This window comes from Ambystoma mexicanum, chromosome 6p, assembly GCF_040938575.1.
Source record: "Ambystoma mexicanum isolate Mex_15411 chromosome 6p, UKY_AmexF1_1, whole genome shotgun sequence".
Classification (NCBI taxonomy): Eukaryota; Metazoa; Chordata; class Amphibia; order Caudata; family Ambystomatidae; genus Ambystoma; species Ambystoma mexicanum.
The window spans coordinates 357,192,764-357,204,807 of NC_090935.1; the positions used below are offsets into that span (position 1 = coordinate 357,192,764).

A 12,044-nucleotide genomic window follows, 5' to 3' on the forward strand; every position below is an offset into this window, starting at 1 on the left:
TAAAAGTTTCTCTATTCAAATTTAAAAGTTTAATTTTTTTATGCTACCATTAATTGGCATATTCTTGTTCAATCTTCTCTTCATTTTCTAATTTCAATTCCTGAAAACAATTTACAATTGCAACCTAGTTCTCTTGATTCTGTATGAAAGAGGTGTTGCCATATCAGTTGCTCATCTATCACAGTAAATGACTGAAAGTACTTTTAAAATGCTTGATTCTAAATGTTACTAAATTAGTACATTCTTTCATAATGTGTTTCAAGGTTTCATTAGTTTTTTGACAATATCGACACATTTGGGTTGTTTGCTTTAGCAGATACCATCTTGCTGTGATCTCTCTAGTTTGCCATAGGTTTAATCTAAAGCGTAGGAGTCCTGCACTATGCTGTGAATTAGGGGATTTTTCCAAATAGGTCGCTTTAATGTAATAGGATCTCTCTTAAAATATTGATATCTAAGACATTGTTCTCTAGTCTTGATCCAATCGTGTTCCCACATTTTTGTTTTTGCTCTGGCGGGATTACAGAGGAGTAAATCATGAGAGATATCAGCATTGTGCAGATACTCATATACCTTGGATTTCCAACATTTGATAAAAATATCTTGGGAGTTTTGAACATATACTAATAAAATTGCTTGTAGACCATTATTATTAGTTCCATCTATGAATTTCCGATACAATGTACACATTTTCCATTTGTAGTTTGCATGCAATGATAGTCATCCCAATTCATGTCTGAGCGTAGCTAGTGGAACAGAGAGTGTTAATTTCAATAAGGTCTTCCAGTATTTTCCTTCTATCCTGTCCCAGTAAATGTCAGATTTCCATTGTTTAGTTTCAGAGCCATATAATAATATGGGCACCACTCTGTCTGTAGTATATTAGCAATGGACAAATTGAAAATTTGCAATATTTACTACTAATAATATGGGCTTGAGATAAAGTTGTAGATAATTTCATTTTTACGTTCTTTTTCAAGCTGCCAAATATTGACTGTATTTAGTTGTTTTGGATTACCAAATTGAATTATCTGCGTTTTTTTGTGTTAATTGTAATCATGTTCTCACAAGCATATTTTTCTAGGACTTTCAACATGTTGAAGAGACCTCTAGGTGTTTTCGAAATTAGGACGAGATCATCCCCATAGAGTAGCATTTTTATCATTTGATCTCTCAATTTAGGTTAATCCGTGACAATGTCTCCAAAGCCCACACCCATCTGATATGAAAAGTATATATCCTTGGTTCAACCCTCTTGATGTTGATATTGGAACAGATACCATCCTGACTCAATCTCACTTGTATAACTGTGTTATCATGAAATTCAATTAACCATTTCAATATATTTCAAGGACACTTACGGTCCATCAGTTTCTTGAACAATAATTCCCTTGGCACCGAATCGAAAGCAGTTCGAAAGTTTACGAACGCCATATATAATGGCTGCTTCCTTTGATGGTTATGAGTTATGATTGAATTTAAGGTTATATGTTTGATACTAGTCCCAAGGCCTGCAATGAAGCCCGTTTGCTACGGGTCTTGCAGTTTTGCTCTTATTAACCATTGGTTAAATTCTTTCAATACCATGCGGGCGAAGATTTTATCCGGGCAATCAAATAGGGCTATAGGTCTATAGGACTCTGGGTCTGATCTGTCCCCTTTCTTGAAAAGCAGAATTATTATTGATTTTTTTCCAAGATGATGGAATCGCACCCCTACGGATGATTTGAGTGAAAACATTTTCAAGAATCAAAGCCCACATAATTAGGTTCCTCTTTAGCATACTGTTATTAAGACCATCGGGTCCAAGGGCTTGCGAAAGACTTAATTTTGAAATATAATATAGTAGATCAGCCCGATCAAAGGTTATTATATGATTCCAATTATGGCCCCCGAGGTTTAACTGATAATTAGGGAACAGTGTTTTATAAACATGTTGATAGTAATTGCTTCATGAGCTTTCTGAAATGGCATTGGTTTGGACTGAAGCTTGCGATTTGAAGGTTGCTTCATTTAGTAATACCCATTATTGTAGATGGAACGGGCGTTCCAGAGGGCAATGTTGATGATGCTGGAGGGGTTGGCAGTGGGGAGGTGGATAAGATTGGAGCGAGAAGGGACAGTGCGTGGAGGGAGGGGTGGTCAGGGGGAGAGGTTAGAGGAGGGGGTGGACATTAGGATGAGGGGATGGTAGAGGAGGAGGAGGGAGAGGGGGAGGGAGATGGAGGGAAGCCGATGAAGGGAAAGACAGATAGGGTGCATGACAGGAAGGGGAAAGGAGTAAGAGCAGGTGGCTACACAGCAGGGTGACCACAGTTGTAGTTGGTGTCAGGAGCTGTTGCAGGTACAGTAGGGGGGCGGGGGGAGGGTGAGATGGCTGGTGAGGAGAGGTCTTAAGAAGGATGGAGAGTCACATTAGGTGAGTGGGAGTCAAGGCAGTGGGGTGAGGATGGCTGCAGCAGAGCGTCCGAGGGTGGATAGATGAGGGTGGTAGGAACCTTTGGAGATAGGCAGCCAGGTGTAGGAGAGGTGAGAACAGCAGGGGGCTAGAATAGGGGTTGCAGCAGGAAGCGATCAAGGGCAGTTGGAGGGATCAATAGAGCAGCAGAGTGTCCAGAGCAGAGAGCAGCAGAGCGTCCAGGGCAGAGAGGTGAGTAGCGGAGGCCCGGAGGAGGCACAAGGAAACCGGTCCGGTGTCCTCGGGAGGAGGAGACAGAAGGTGGGCCGGAAGCAGTCAAGTCGAAGCGGGCTGGAGTGCCGGCGGAGGTGGTCAGGTCCAGGTCTGGAATGCAGGCCAGGAGAGTACTGTCGAAGAAGTAGGTCCGTTGTCCTCGGGAGGAGGAGGAAGGAAAGTCTCTTGTGCAGCAGCCCAGCAGTGTCAGAGCGGGCTGGAGGCAGTGAGCAGAGGGGCTCTTGGAGGTGGTGAGCAACTTAGGAAAGGGTGAGGTAGCCCAGTAGTACGCCCCTGGCAGGTGGAGAGGCATGGCCGTAATTTAAGGGGGGGAGAGGGGTGTTTGTCCCCCCCCCCTAACTTTCATGGCACACCATTCTGTTCCCATTCATTTGGCTGGGGCACCTTTTCTTCAGATATCATGTCCCCCCCCCAACATTTTCAGCAAAGTTACTCCACTGCGGAGAGGTATGGTGGTTGTAAGGCATTGGTACGTGCAGGTGGTGAGTTCAGGAGAGCGCCAGAGGCATGGGTGAGGTGGCCCAGCGGGCAGGCAAATGAAGTCCAGAAGGCGGCCCGGAGACAGAGCTCGAGGGCGCTAACAGCACCCAGACACTGGTGGTTCCGGCGAGGGGCTCAGCAATACGCGCAGTCCTAGGAAGGGCGAGGCGGCCCAGCAAGCGGTCGTAAGGCAGTGGCTCCTGCAGGTGGTGAGCTCAGGAGAGTGCCAGAGGCCAGGGTGAGGCGGCCCGACAGGCGGGCGAATGAAGCCCAGATGGTAGCCCGGAGGCAGAGCGCGAGGTGTGTGTGTGTATTTATAGCACCCATTGTGTGATGGGTGCTATAAATAAAACGCAAATATGAGTATTATGAACACTGCAGGGGCGTTGCTAGGGGGTGGCTTAGGGAGCTATAGCTCCAGGTCTTTTGGTTGTAGCCCCGGATAGAAGCTCGGGGGCTACAAGCAAAAGGTTAGCTAGCCCCGAGTCCTGACAGTCCCGACATTAGCGCAGCCGCGGATCTTTTCCCGACTGAGATAGTTTTTGTATTCTGTACGTAGTGTATGTAATGATTGCAAGTAGCAGATGTGCACGTGGAATGAAAGGCAATGGTGCGTTGGGGCGAACTGTGTGTGGGAGGATGGATTCTGGACGAGCTGGCGAGCCTATGTTCGCAGGCTGCATGCACACCTGCCAAGTCTGAGGGGCAAGTCAGTGACATCTCTAAAGCAAACACAGCCGTCACTAATCATTAACGGCAACACAACTTTGAGAGACAAGCTAACAAGCTACACATATAAAGACAGCAACACTCTAACGCTAATGTAATAGGAAGCCCCACACGCCCACTTTCAAGCATACATTGCTTTACATAAATAACTCAATACTTGCTTCATTTCTCACATCCGGACTAATGTTTACTAAGAAAAAGTATGAACGCCGAGGCGGAAATGTAACAATGCTGCAAGCGGAGCGTCCCCGGGTTGCTCCGAGATAAGATTATGCTTGGCAGCGTCTTGAGGAGGGAGAAGCGTCACGTGATCCGAGGTGCGAGTCTGCCAAATCAGTTCCATATTCCCCTCGCCCAGAGTTTACTCCAGACCTAGATGTTGGCGCAAAAAGATCAATCGAACAGTTTTTTATTTTATTTAGTGTCCTATAATCGTTAGTCAGTCAGAGGCCACCACCAAAACATGTGTGTAACGTTTTGCAAAACCTATGTTTGCCCCACAGCCATAACCTGTGAATTGCGTTCAAGTCCTTTTTGCAAATGCCATGTAAAGTGTGCATGAAGTGCCTACTTTTTCCCGGCATAAGCCGCACTTAATACCTGTGTAGGAGACCAACGCTGACACTATTCGCACCTGCTATTTATGCAATCTGTTGTTTCGCTGTCAGTGAACCCGTTCCTTCCTGATCTCTGCACACTTGGTTAGGGTTCGCTCCTCTTTCCTTTATAGCACAGGTGATCATTATTTGGCCATGATATCATATAAGTGTGCCGGGCATGTCACAAGACCACTTGTATTATGCAGATAATATGACTTTGCAGAATTCACACAAACCACCATAAATGAGGTGCTAAGGTATGTTTGACTCTGTTCTCTATCTCTCCTAGGAACTGGAAGAGTTTATTGCAACTTCCGGCGATGCCGGGTTCATCGTCATTACATTGGGCTCAATGCTGTCTTCGGTCCAGCGACCAACGCTACTACGGGAGATGAACGCAGGCTTGGCACGCATGCCTCAAAAAGTGATTTGGAGGTACCAAGGCTCCAAGTGGCCAGCAGAGCTGGAATTAGCACCCAATGTCAGAATATTGGACTGGATACCCCAGAATGACCTGCTGGGTAAGAATCGCATGACCAAATGGACAGGGTATTCCCTGAGGCCAGGCTGCACTGACCGCCATAATGATCTGTTTACAAAGCCATCATGGGCTTAGTTTAGACGGTTTAGTAGGACACTACCTATTACTATGTTTGAGAGTTAGATGTCTCATGCAGATTGGCACGAGTGCATCCCTTCACTACAGGAAAACAAGCATTGGCATTTGGCTTTTACTGCTGTTCGTTGCATTTATAGGTGCCAGGGTGCAAGGAGGAGAGTGCCAAGTTTTACAGGGGGATCGATAGGGGGTGCTGGTGTGCAATAGAATGAGCAGGGGAGTAGAGCAAGGTAGGAAGCTATTGATAGAGGTTACAATTGATGATGAGCAAGAGGTAAAATTGGAAAGGGTTAGAGTGAGAGGGTAAGCAATAAAGAAGTGAGTGAGAGAGGAAGGATGAGAGGGAGTCGTGAGAGGGTGTAAGGTGGGAGGGGGAATAGAGGGAGTAAGGGGGATGGGGCTACAGAGAGGGGATAGGGTGCATGGTCTGGTAAAGAGAGAGGGGTTAGGGTTCAGTAGAGAAATGGGGGTAGGATGTGTGGCGGTAGACAGAATTTGGGTAGGGCTGGTGGATGGGGTAGAAAGAGGGGGTGGGTTGGTGGGGGTAGAGAGCCTCAGGGAAGGGTGGGTGGGGGTAGAGAGAGTGGGGTAGGATGGGTGGTGGTAGAGATAGAGGGGGTAGGGTGGATGGGGTAGAGAGAAAGTGGGTGGGTTGGTGGGGGTGGTTGGTGGTAGAGAGAGTGTGTGTAGGTTGGGTGAGTGGAAGTAGAGGGAGTGGAGATAGGGTGAGTGAGTGTAGGTTCAGTAGGTGGGGATATAAAGGATGGGGTTGAAAGAGTGGGGGTTGGGCGTTTGGGGGTAGAAGGAGTGGAGGTAGTGTTAATTTTAAATGCTAATGTTAAAGGATATTTGTACCGTGCTTTATCACCACCGGAGTGGACCCTGGCGCTCTGGCGGATCTGAAAAGGAAAGGGGGTGGGTGTGAGTTAGTGGGAACGAGCGGGATAAGTGCAAGAGACCAGTGATGTGCTTTTGGCAGCTTCAGTTTGGTTAACACAGTTCGCTGAGCTTGGGGGTGCTTTCCAGTTGGTAGCCGTCGTGTGCTGTTGTGCGAAGCTATGTGTGGTTTGTTTTGTCGTTGCAGTGTACTGAAGTTTGTGTAGTGTGGGGGTAGGGTGGCAGTGGGGATAGGGAGAGAGGGGCTTGGGTGGGTTGGGGTAGAGAGGGTAGAGTTGGGTGGTTGGGGAGAGATGGAGTTGGTAGCATAGGTGGAGATAGAGAGCCGGGTAGTGTTAGTGGGGGGTCAGAGAGAGTTGTGTTTTAAAGAGTTTTGGGTGGGGAATGGTGGGTGGGGGATAGAGAGTGGTGGTTGGGTGGGTGGGGGATAGAGTGGTGGCTGGGTGGGTGGGGGATAGAGAGTGGGGGTAGAGAGAGTGGGGGTAGGGTGGGTGGGGTAGAGAGTGGAGGTAGGGTAGGAAGGAGGGGGTAGATATAATGGGCATGGGTGGATTTGGAGAGAATGGGGTAGGTTGGGTGAAGGTACAGAGAATGGGGTAGGGAGGGAAGGGGTAGAGAGACTGGTGGGCGGTAGGGTGGGTGATTGTAGGAAGAGTGGGGTAGCATGGGAATGGGGTGGGGTTGAAAGAGGGGCTACAGTGGATGGGTGAAGGTAGGGAGTGGGGGTAGGGAGAGTTGGGGTGGGTGAGTGTGTGGGAGTGGAGAGATTGGGGTGGGGCTACAAGAAGTGGGTGGAATGGGTGGGGTCGAGAGTGGCAGTTGAATAGGATGGGATAGAAAGGATGGGGTAGAAAGAGTGGTGATTGGGTGGGTGACGTAGTGAGAGGGGCAGGGTGGGTGGGGATAGAGAGAATGGAGTTGGGTGGGGTAGATAGAGTCGATGTACGGAGAGTGGCTGGGGGTAGAGAGTGGGGTAGGGTGGGGTAGGTTGGGTGTGGTGAGAGAGAGTGAGGTAGGGTGTGAGCGTAGGGCCTTTTGGATATTGTGCATGCAATGGATGGGGATGTAGAATAACTCCGACACCAAATAATCAAACCAACTCAGGAAGATGGCAAATGTTACTCTTTCACTATCCATTGTCTAAAACAGAGAGTTACAACGGACATCAACAGACGTTCGCTCGAACTCTCGGTACATTTCACATAAAACCAACTTTTTATACAAAAAAATACATCAGACGTGATGTCATACTACGTGGCAAAGGAGAAAAACCTATGAGGGATTGTGGAAAAATCTAAGTATACTTTCTATAAGGGGTAGGATTGTGATTGGATATCTACTGTCAGGTAGACAAATTATGCCTTCCTCTAAAACATGTCATCTTCAACACTATTAAGTACACAGTATATCATTGGCTCTCAAACTATAAGGCCCTTCGTTATATGGCCCTCTATAATTGGTTGGCACGCTCGTGCCATGTCTGGAATATTCGGTTCACTTAGCAGCACGTAAGCTCAGACCCAGGTGCCAGGAGGTGGACTTGAATTTACCTCCCCACACAATTAGCCCAATGTCTCTCATCACCCATGCCTTCTGCCATGAAGATGGTCTTTGAACTTGGCCTTGCCAAGTAGTCTTATCTCTGGGAATATAAGGGAGTGCGAGCATGCACTATCGCTGTTCTAGGACTTCAAGCTCAACTCTATTTTCGTCCTTGGCTCAATTGATAGGAGACCACGATTTGGTCCATTTTGCAGCATTTAAATTCCTTAAATGAAAAACACTTGGCACGTTTGATGTTCTTTCTTTGCACCTTAACAAGGGATGATTCAGCTTCTCACGTTCACCGCCTTCAAGAATAGATAACCAGCCTTGGCTGCTTTGACTTTGACACTAGGCCAAACAGCCTCGCCATTCGTATCCACAATCTCAGCTAATTCTTTCTGTGACACAGTTCTCAACCTTTCCTCTCCATGAGTCCGGGGCTTACTAAATTCATGACACCGATGTCCAGCTTCTATACAATGGCGACTTCGCCTGCAGTATGTCTACTACGTATAGTCAACTTCTAAAATAGCTTAATCTACTTGCATTGCTGCATCTGTACAGTTATTGAACGGCTTGCATTTTCGGCAGTGCGTCACACACGTGCAATCTTCATTTCACATATGAAAGATTACTCAATTCTTAACTTGGGCATCAGCTTCTATAAGATCCACACATTTTCTTCAACCAGTATCTCAGGTGTCACTCATTTCTCATGACGTCCCCAGCTCCTCTTTCACTTGTTCTCATATTCCTTCAGGGACTTCCCCCCTCAGATTGTCATCACTTCGGGAATACATTTGATAGGGCTTTCTCAATGGGTATATTCTCTTGAATATTCACTGTGGTATGGTCACAACTGCTGGTGTCAAACATGGCACAATCTCAGGCTTCCAACATACAGGAGGTAGGGGGCAGGATTTCCTGCAGAGGCATGTAACTGCTCCTCTACATCCCCCCTATGGTCGAGTCCTCAACCACCTCCTCAGTTGTCTCCACATCTTGATATTTTCTCTTGAAGAAGTGCTTCTTTGGAATCCAGATCTTCGTCACCCCCCTCAGGGTGCCAACTGATTTAATATGTTCATCCTCACTCCAGGTCATGTAGCTGCCCTGTCAATTTGGATTACAATAGACCCACCATCCTATGTACTTCTTATGATTCTTTGGATACAGGAACTTTGTTCCTTCAGGTGCTACGATGCTAGCCTCTATATATTTTCTACATCTTTATCTGCCAATTCCTTGGATCCAAATCCTGATTCGACATCGATAATGATATTCATTCCTACTGTTTTCTTTGCCGGCTTCTTGCACTGGGCGATTATTACCTTGATCACACAGAATCCAAACATCACCATGACCAATATCACTCCAAGAAACTTGAAGATGTTTTCCATCCACTGCGGAATCCATGAGAATATGGAAGCAAATCAACGGTCATCTGCAATGTCCTCTGTTGCGTGTTTCATCTGGTTATGCAGGTTCGTCATCAGCGTTATGGCCTCTGTGAAGGTCCCATTCTCGTCATCGTGAGAAGATATGAACGTGCAACATGATAGCTCGATTTTGACGCAAACTCCTCCTTCCATTGCTGTGATCATGTCAAGGACATATCTGTTCTGCAGGGTCATTAGTCGTATGGCCCTCAGCTCTTCCTTGAGAGCATTGAATCCCTTTATGGTGGTGTTGATTGTCTTCAGGAGCTCCCATCTGGTAATTTGCAACCATTTGGCATTGGCCATCGTCTGGATCCCAGGCATGAAGATAGTCGTAAACATTGAAGCAGTCTTGCTGAACAACCTGTGCTCATAAAGACCATTCTTTATGAGCATTTCAGCTAAGTCAATGGAAGTATTTGAGGCCATAATGCTTCTATTGACTTAGCTGAAAAGTAGGAATCACCAATGCTGGAACATGGATGAGCACCAAGGAACACGTTTCTCCCCAATCCTTGGGCAGCTTAATGTAGGCCCTAGGCCCACAAGTCCAATATCGAGCCGTCAGGACGACTGTCCCTGCTCCCATCCTGGAAACATCAACCGTAGTTTTGCAGCCTATGTTGTCTCCCACATGATTGTTTCCTTGTCTTCGGAAGCACAATGTTGCATTCGCCAATGGGATCACAACCTTTGGACCCGATTCATCTTCTACCCATGTCAATAGTTTGGGATGCTGAGCCCATGACTTCAAACATCCGTCGTTCACTCTCTGCACCTCTTATACATATTCTGACTTTGGAAGATGAGCTGTGCAGGACATCAGCCCTTACCATCCCTTCTTAGATTTCACTAGACCATAGACCAAGACTTGAGTTTGTTCCCAACATCCAGGCCATCCAGCTACTTCTGTTCTATCAGGGCAGTTAATTCTCTTCATCTCTTCAATGACTACCTCGCCCTGTCCTGTCCTGTCGCAGGATACGTAAGCATCTTGCTCTTCCATTCAGGTTCCTTTTCCATCTGTGTAGTATTGATATAATCATCCTGGTATGGAAACAACCATTTTGACCTCCATCACAAAGTGGCCCAACTTCCCTGGCATTGTCCTCTGGTCATGCATGCTGCAAGATGAACAAGGCACCTGGCATCATGTTCTGGGGCTTCTCTGGAGATGAAAGTTCGTACTGTATTCATGGCATATGGTATGAGAGCGCAGGCATAGCAACTCTCCTTAGACGTTCTCTCACCCACCTTTCTCATGTGCTGATATCACATGTTATTACCCAAGTGTGCTGCATTGTCTAGATAGGTATTTATTCCCTCATTATCTTCTCTGCACTTCTCTTATGTCTCACAAATGTAAAGATTGTATAATACTTATGAAGCAAATCAAAACAGTTCTCACAGTGGGGAGAACAATAGGAGCCTCTACCTCAGTGGAAGTAAGCAAATCAAAAGCAGTTCCTGTAGAGGGGAGAGTCATAGAGGCCTCTGCCTCAGTGGGAGTACTAGTATCATAGAGACCGTGAAAAAGAAGGAATAGAAAGACAACGGGCCTCATTATCAGTTTGCCGGTCCAGAAACAACGGTACCTGTAAGACTACCAGCACTGTTGTTTCCAGACTGGCAAAATACAAGTCTGCCTGCTGGAGCCGCTGTGCCTGACAATTCTGACCCTGTCGGGCGCAGTGGCCATGGTAGGCAGACTTGTCACAGGAGTACCGGCACTGTTCTTAACAGTGCCAGTGCTCCCATGTGCCCATTCCCCTAGAGTCCCACAGTCCCACAGGACTCTATGGTAATGGGGATTAACGAAATTGCCGGTGCCTGACTTCTCAGCCGCCAGACTTGGAATAGCCCAGTGGCACCAGGAAGTCAGGCGCTGGTAATTCATTCCGAGTCCAGCAGCAACCCGCAGGTAGCACCGGCAGGGTTACCGCTGGACTCGGAATGAGGCCCAAAGAGTGTAATCGTGCAGGCATACAGCATGCACCAAAACATTGACATCCACCTTTTGCACCATCTTGGTACTCGTTGCACTTGTTCATTCTCTAGAACCGTGCCAGCTACCAAACTTCTCATGAATAATACAATTTATCAAATTTCTTTACACCTGCAATTGTAAAATGTGCTAAATAATAGCAATTTGCAGCCTTCTAATCACAGGGCCATTCTTAGGATCCTGTAAAAAAAAAGTGTGAATATCAATGTCTCATCTGACAAGAGCAGGATAAGCTTGAAGTATAAATACAAAAACAGCAAGCACACGCCTATGCACATCACTATCAGTAAGTAACATAGGGTTAACTGCTTAGAACATGGATGTACCACGAAATGAATCTGGATAGTGATCTTGTTTCCAATTTCTAATCAAGAACTGATGTTTAGGCATACATTTGATTCTTCAATTTGTTTCTAAAGTTCATTGTTGGTCTACTAAAATTCTCAGCAAGTCCTTGCACTCCTGCTAAAATATCTATAAGGAGTGTCCTCTGAATTCTAGTCCAAGCTAAATCTGTATCATTCACAAGTCATTGCTTTGTCATCCTTCTTCTTCGATCGAGTCTGCACACGCAGAAATAATTCTTCTTGTCATGCTACTGGATCAGCAACAGTGGGAGGGAGGGTCTCACCTTTATAGACTTTTACATTACCTAAGTGAAGCCAAGCTCGTCTTCCTTTGACCTTCACAGCTGAAGGAGTTATATTTTCAATGCAACGGGGGCATTAAAACGTGGTTCATTCCACTTTCTTGTAAAGTTTTTGATCAGGATATGGTCACCAACATATAACTTAGGTGCCGATAGAAGTTCACTTGGCTTGGTTGTTGAATTGTCTTCATCTGTATTCTGAGACCGACCCCCCTGGCGCTTGACTTGATCTGAAATGAGAGGGATGCTAGAGGTCATACATGTCAAATATTTTTGTATTTGTATTTATTTATTTGTATTGCGCTCCTTGCCCAAAGGCTTGCGGGCGCATGTTTGGTAGGCAGTAGCAAGTTACAGAGAGGACAGTTCAGGTTACAGACAGGGTGATAC

The 12,044-nt window shown here is 46.3% G+C and overlaps 1 protein-coding gene across 1 annotated transcript in view; it reads left to right on the top strand.

The window, feature by feature from the left end:
• The window catches only part of UGT3A2 (UDP glycosyltransferase family 3 member A2), a 413,230-nt gene that overhangs the window by 301,443 nt on the left and 99,743 nt on the right, over positions 1-12,044 (top strand). Inside the window, exon 5 of the mRNA XM_069627127.1 lies at positions 4,790-5,021. Within this exon, the coding sequence (XP_069483228.1) occupies positions 4,790-5,021 (232 nt within the window). The remainder of the gene's footprint in view (positions 1-4,789; positions 5,022-12,044) is intronic.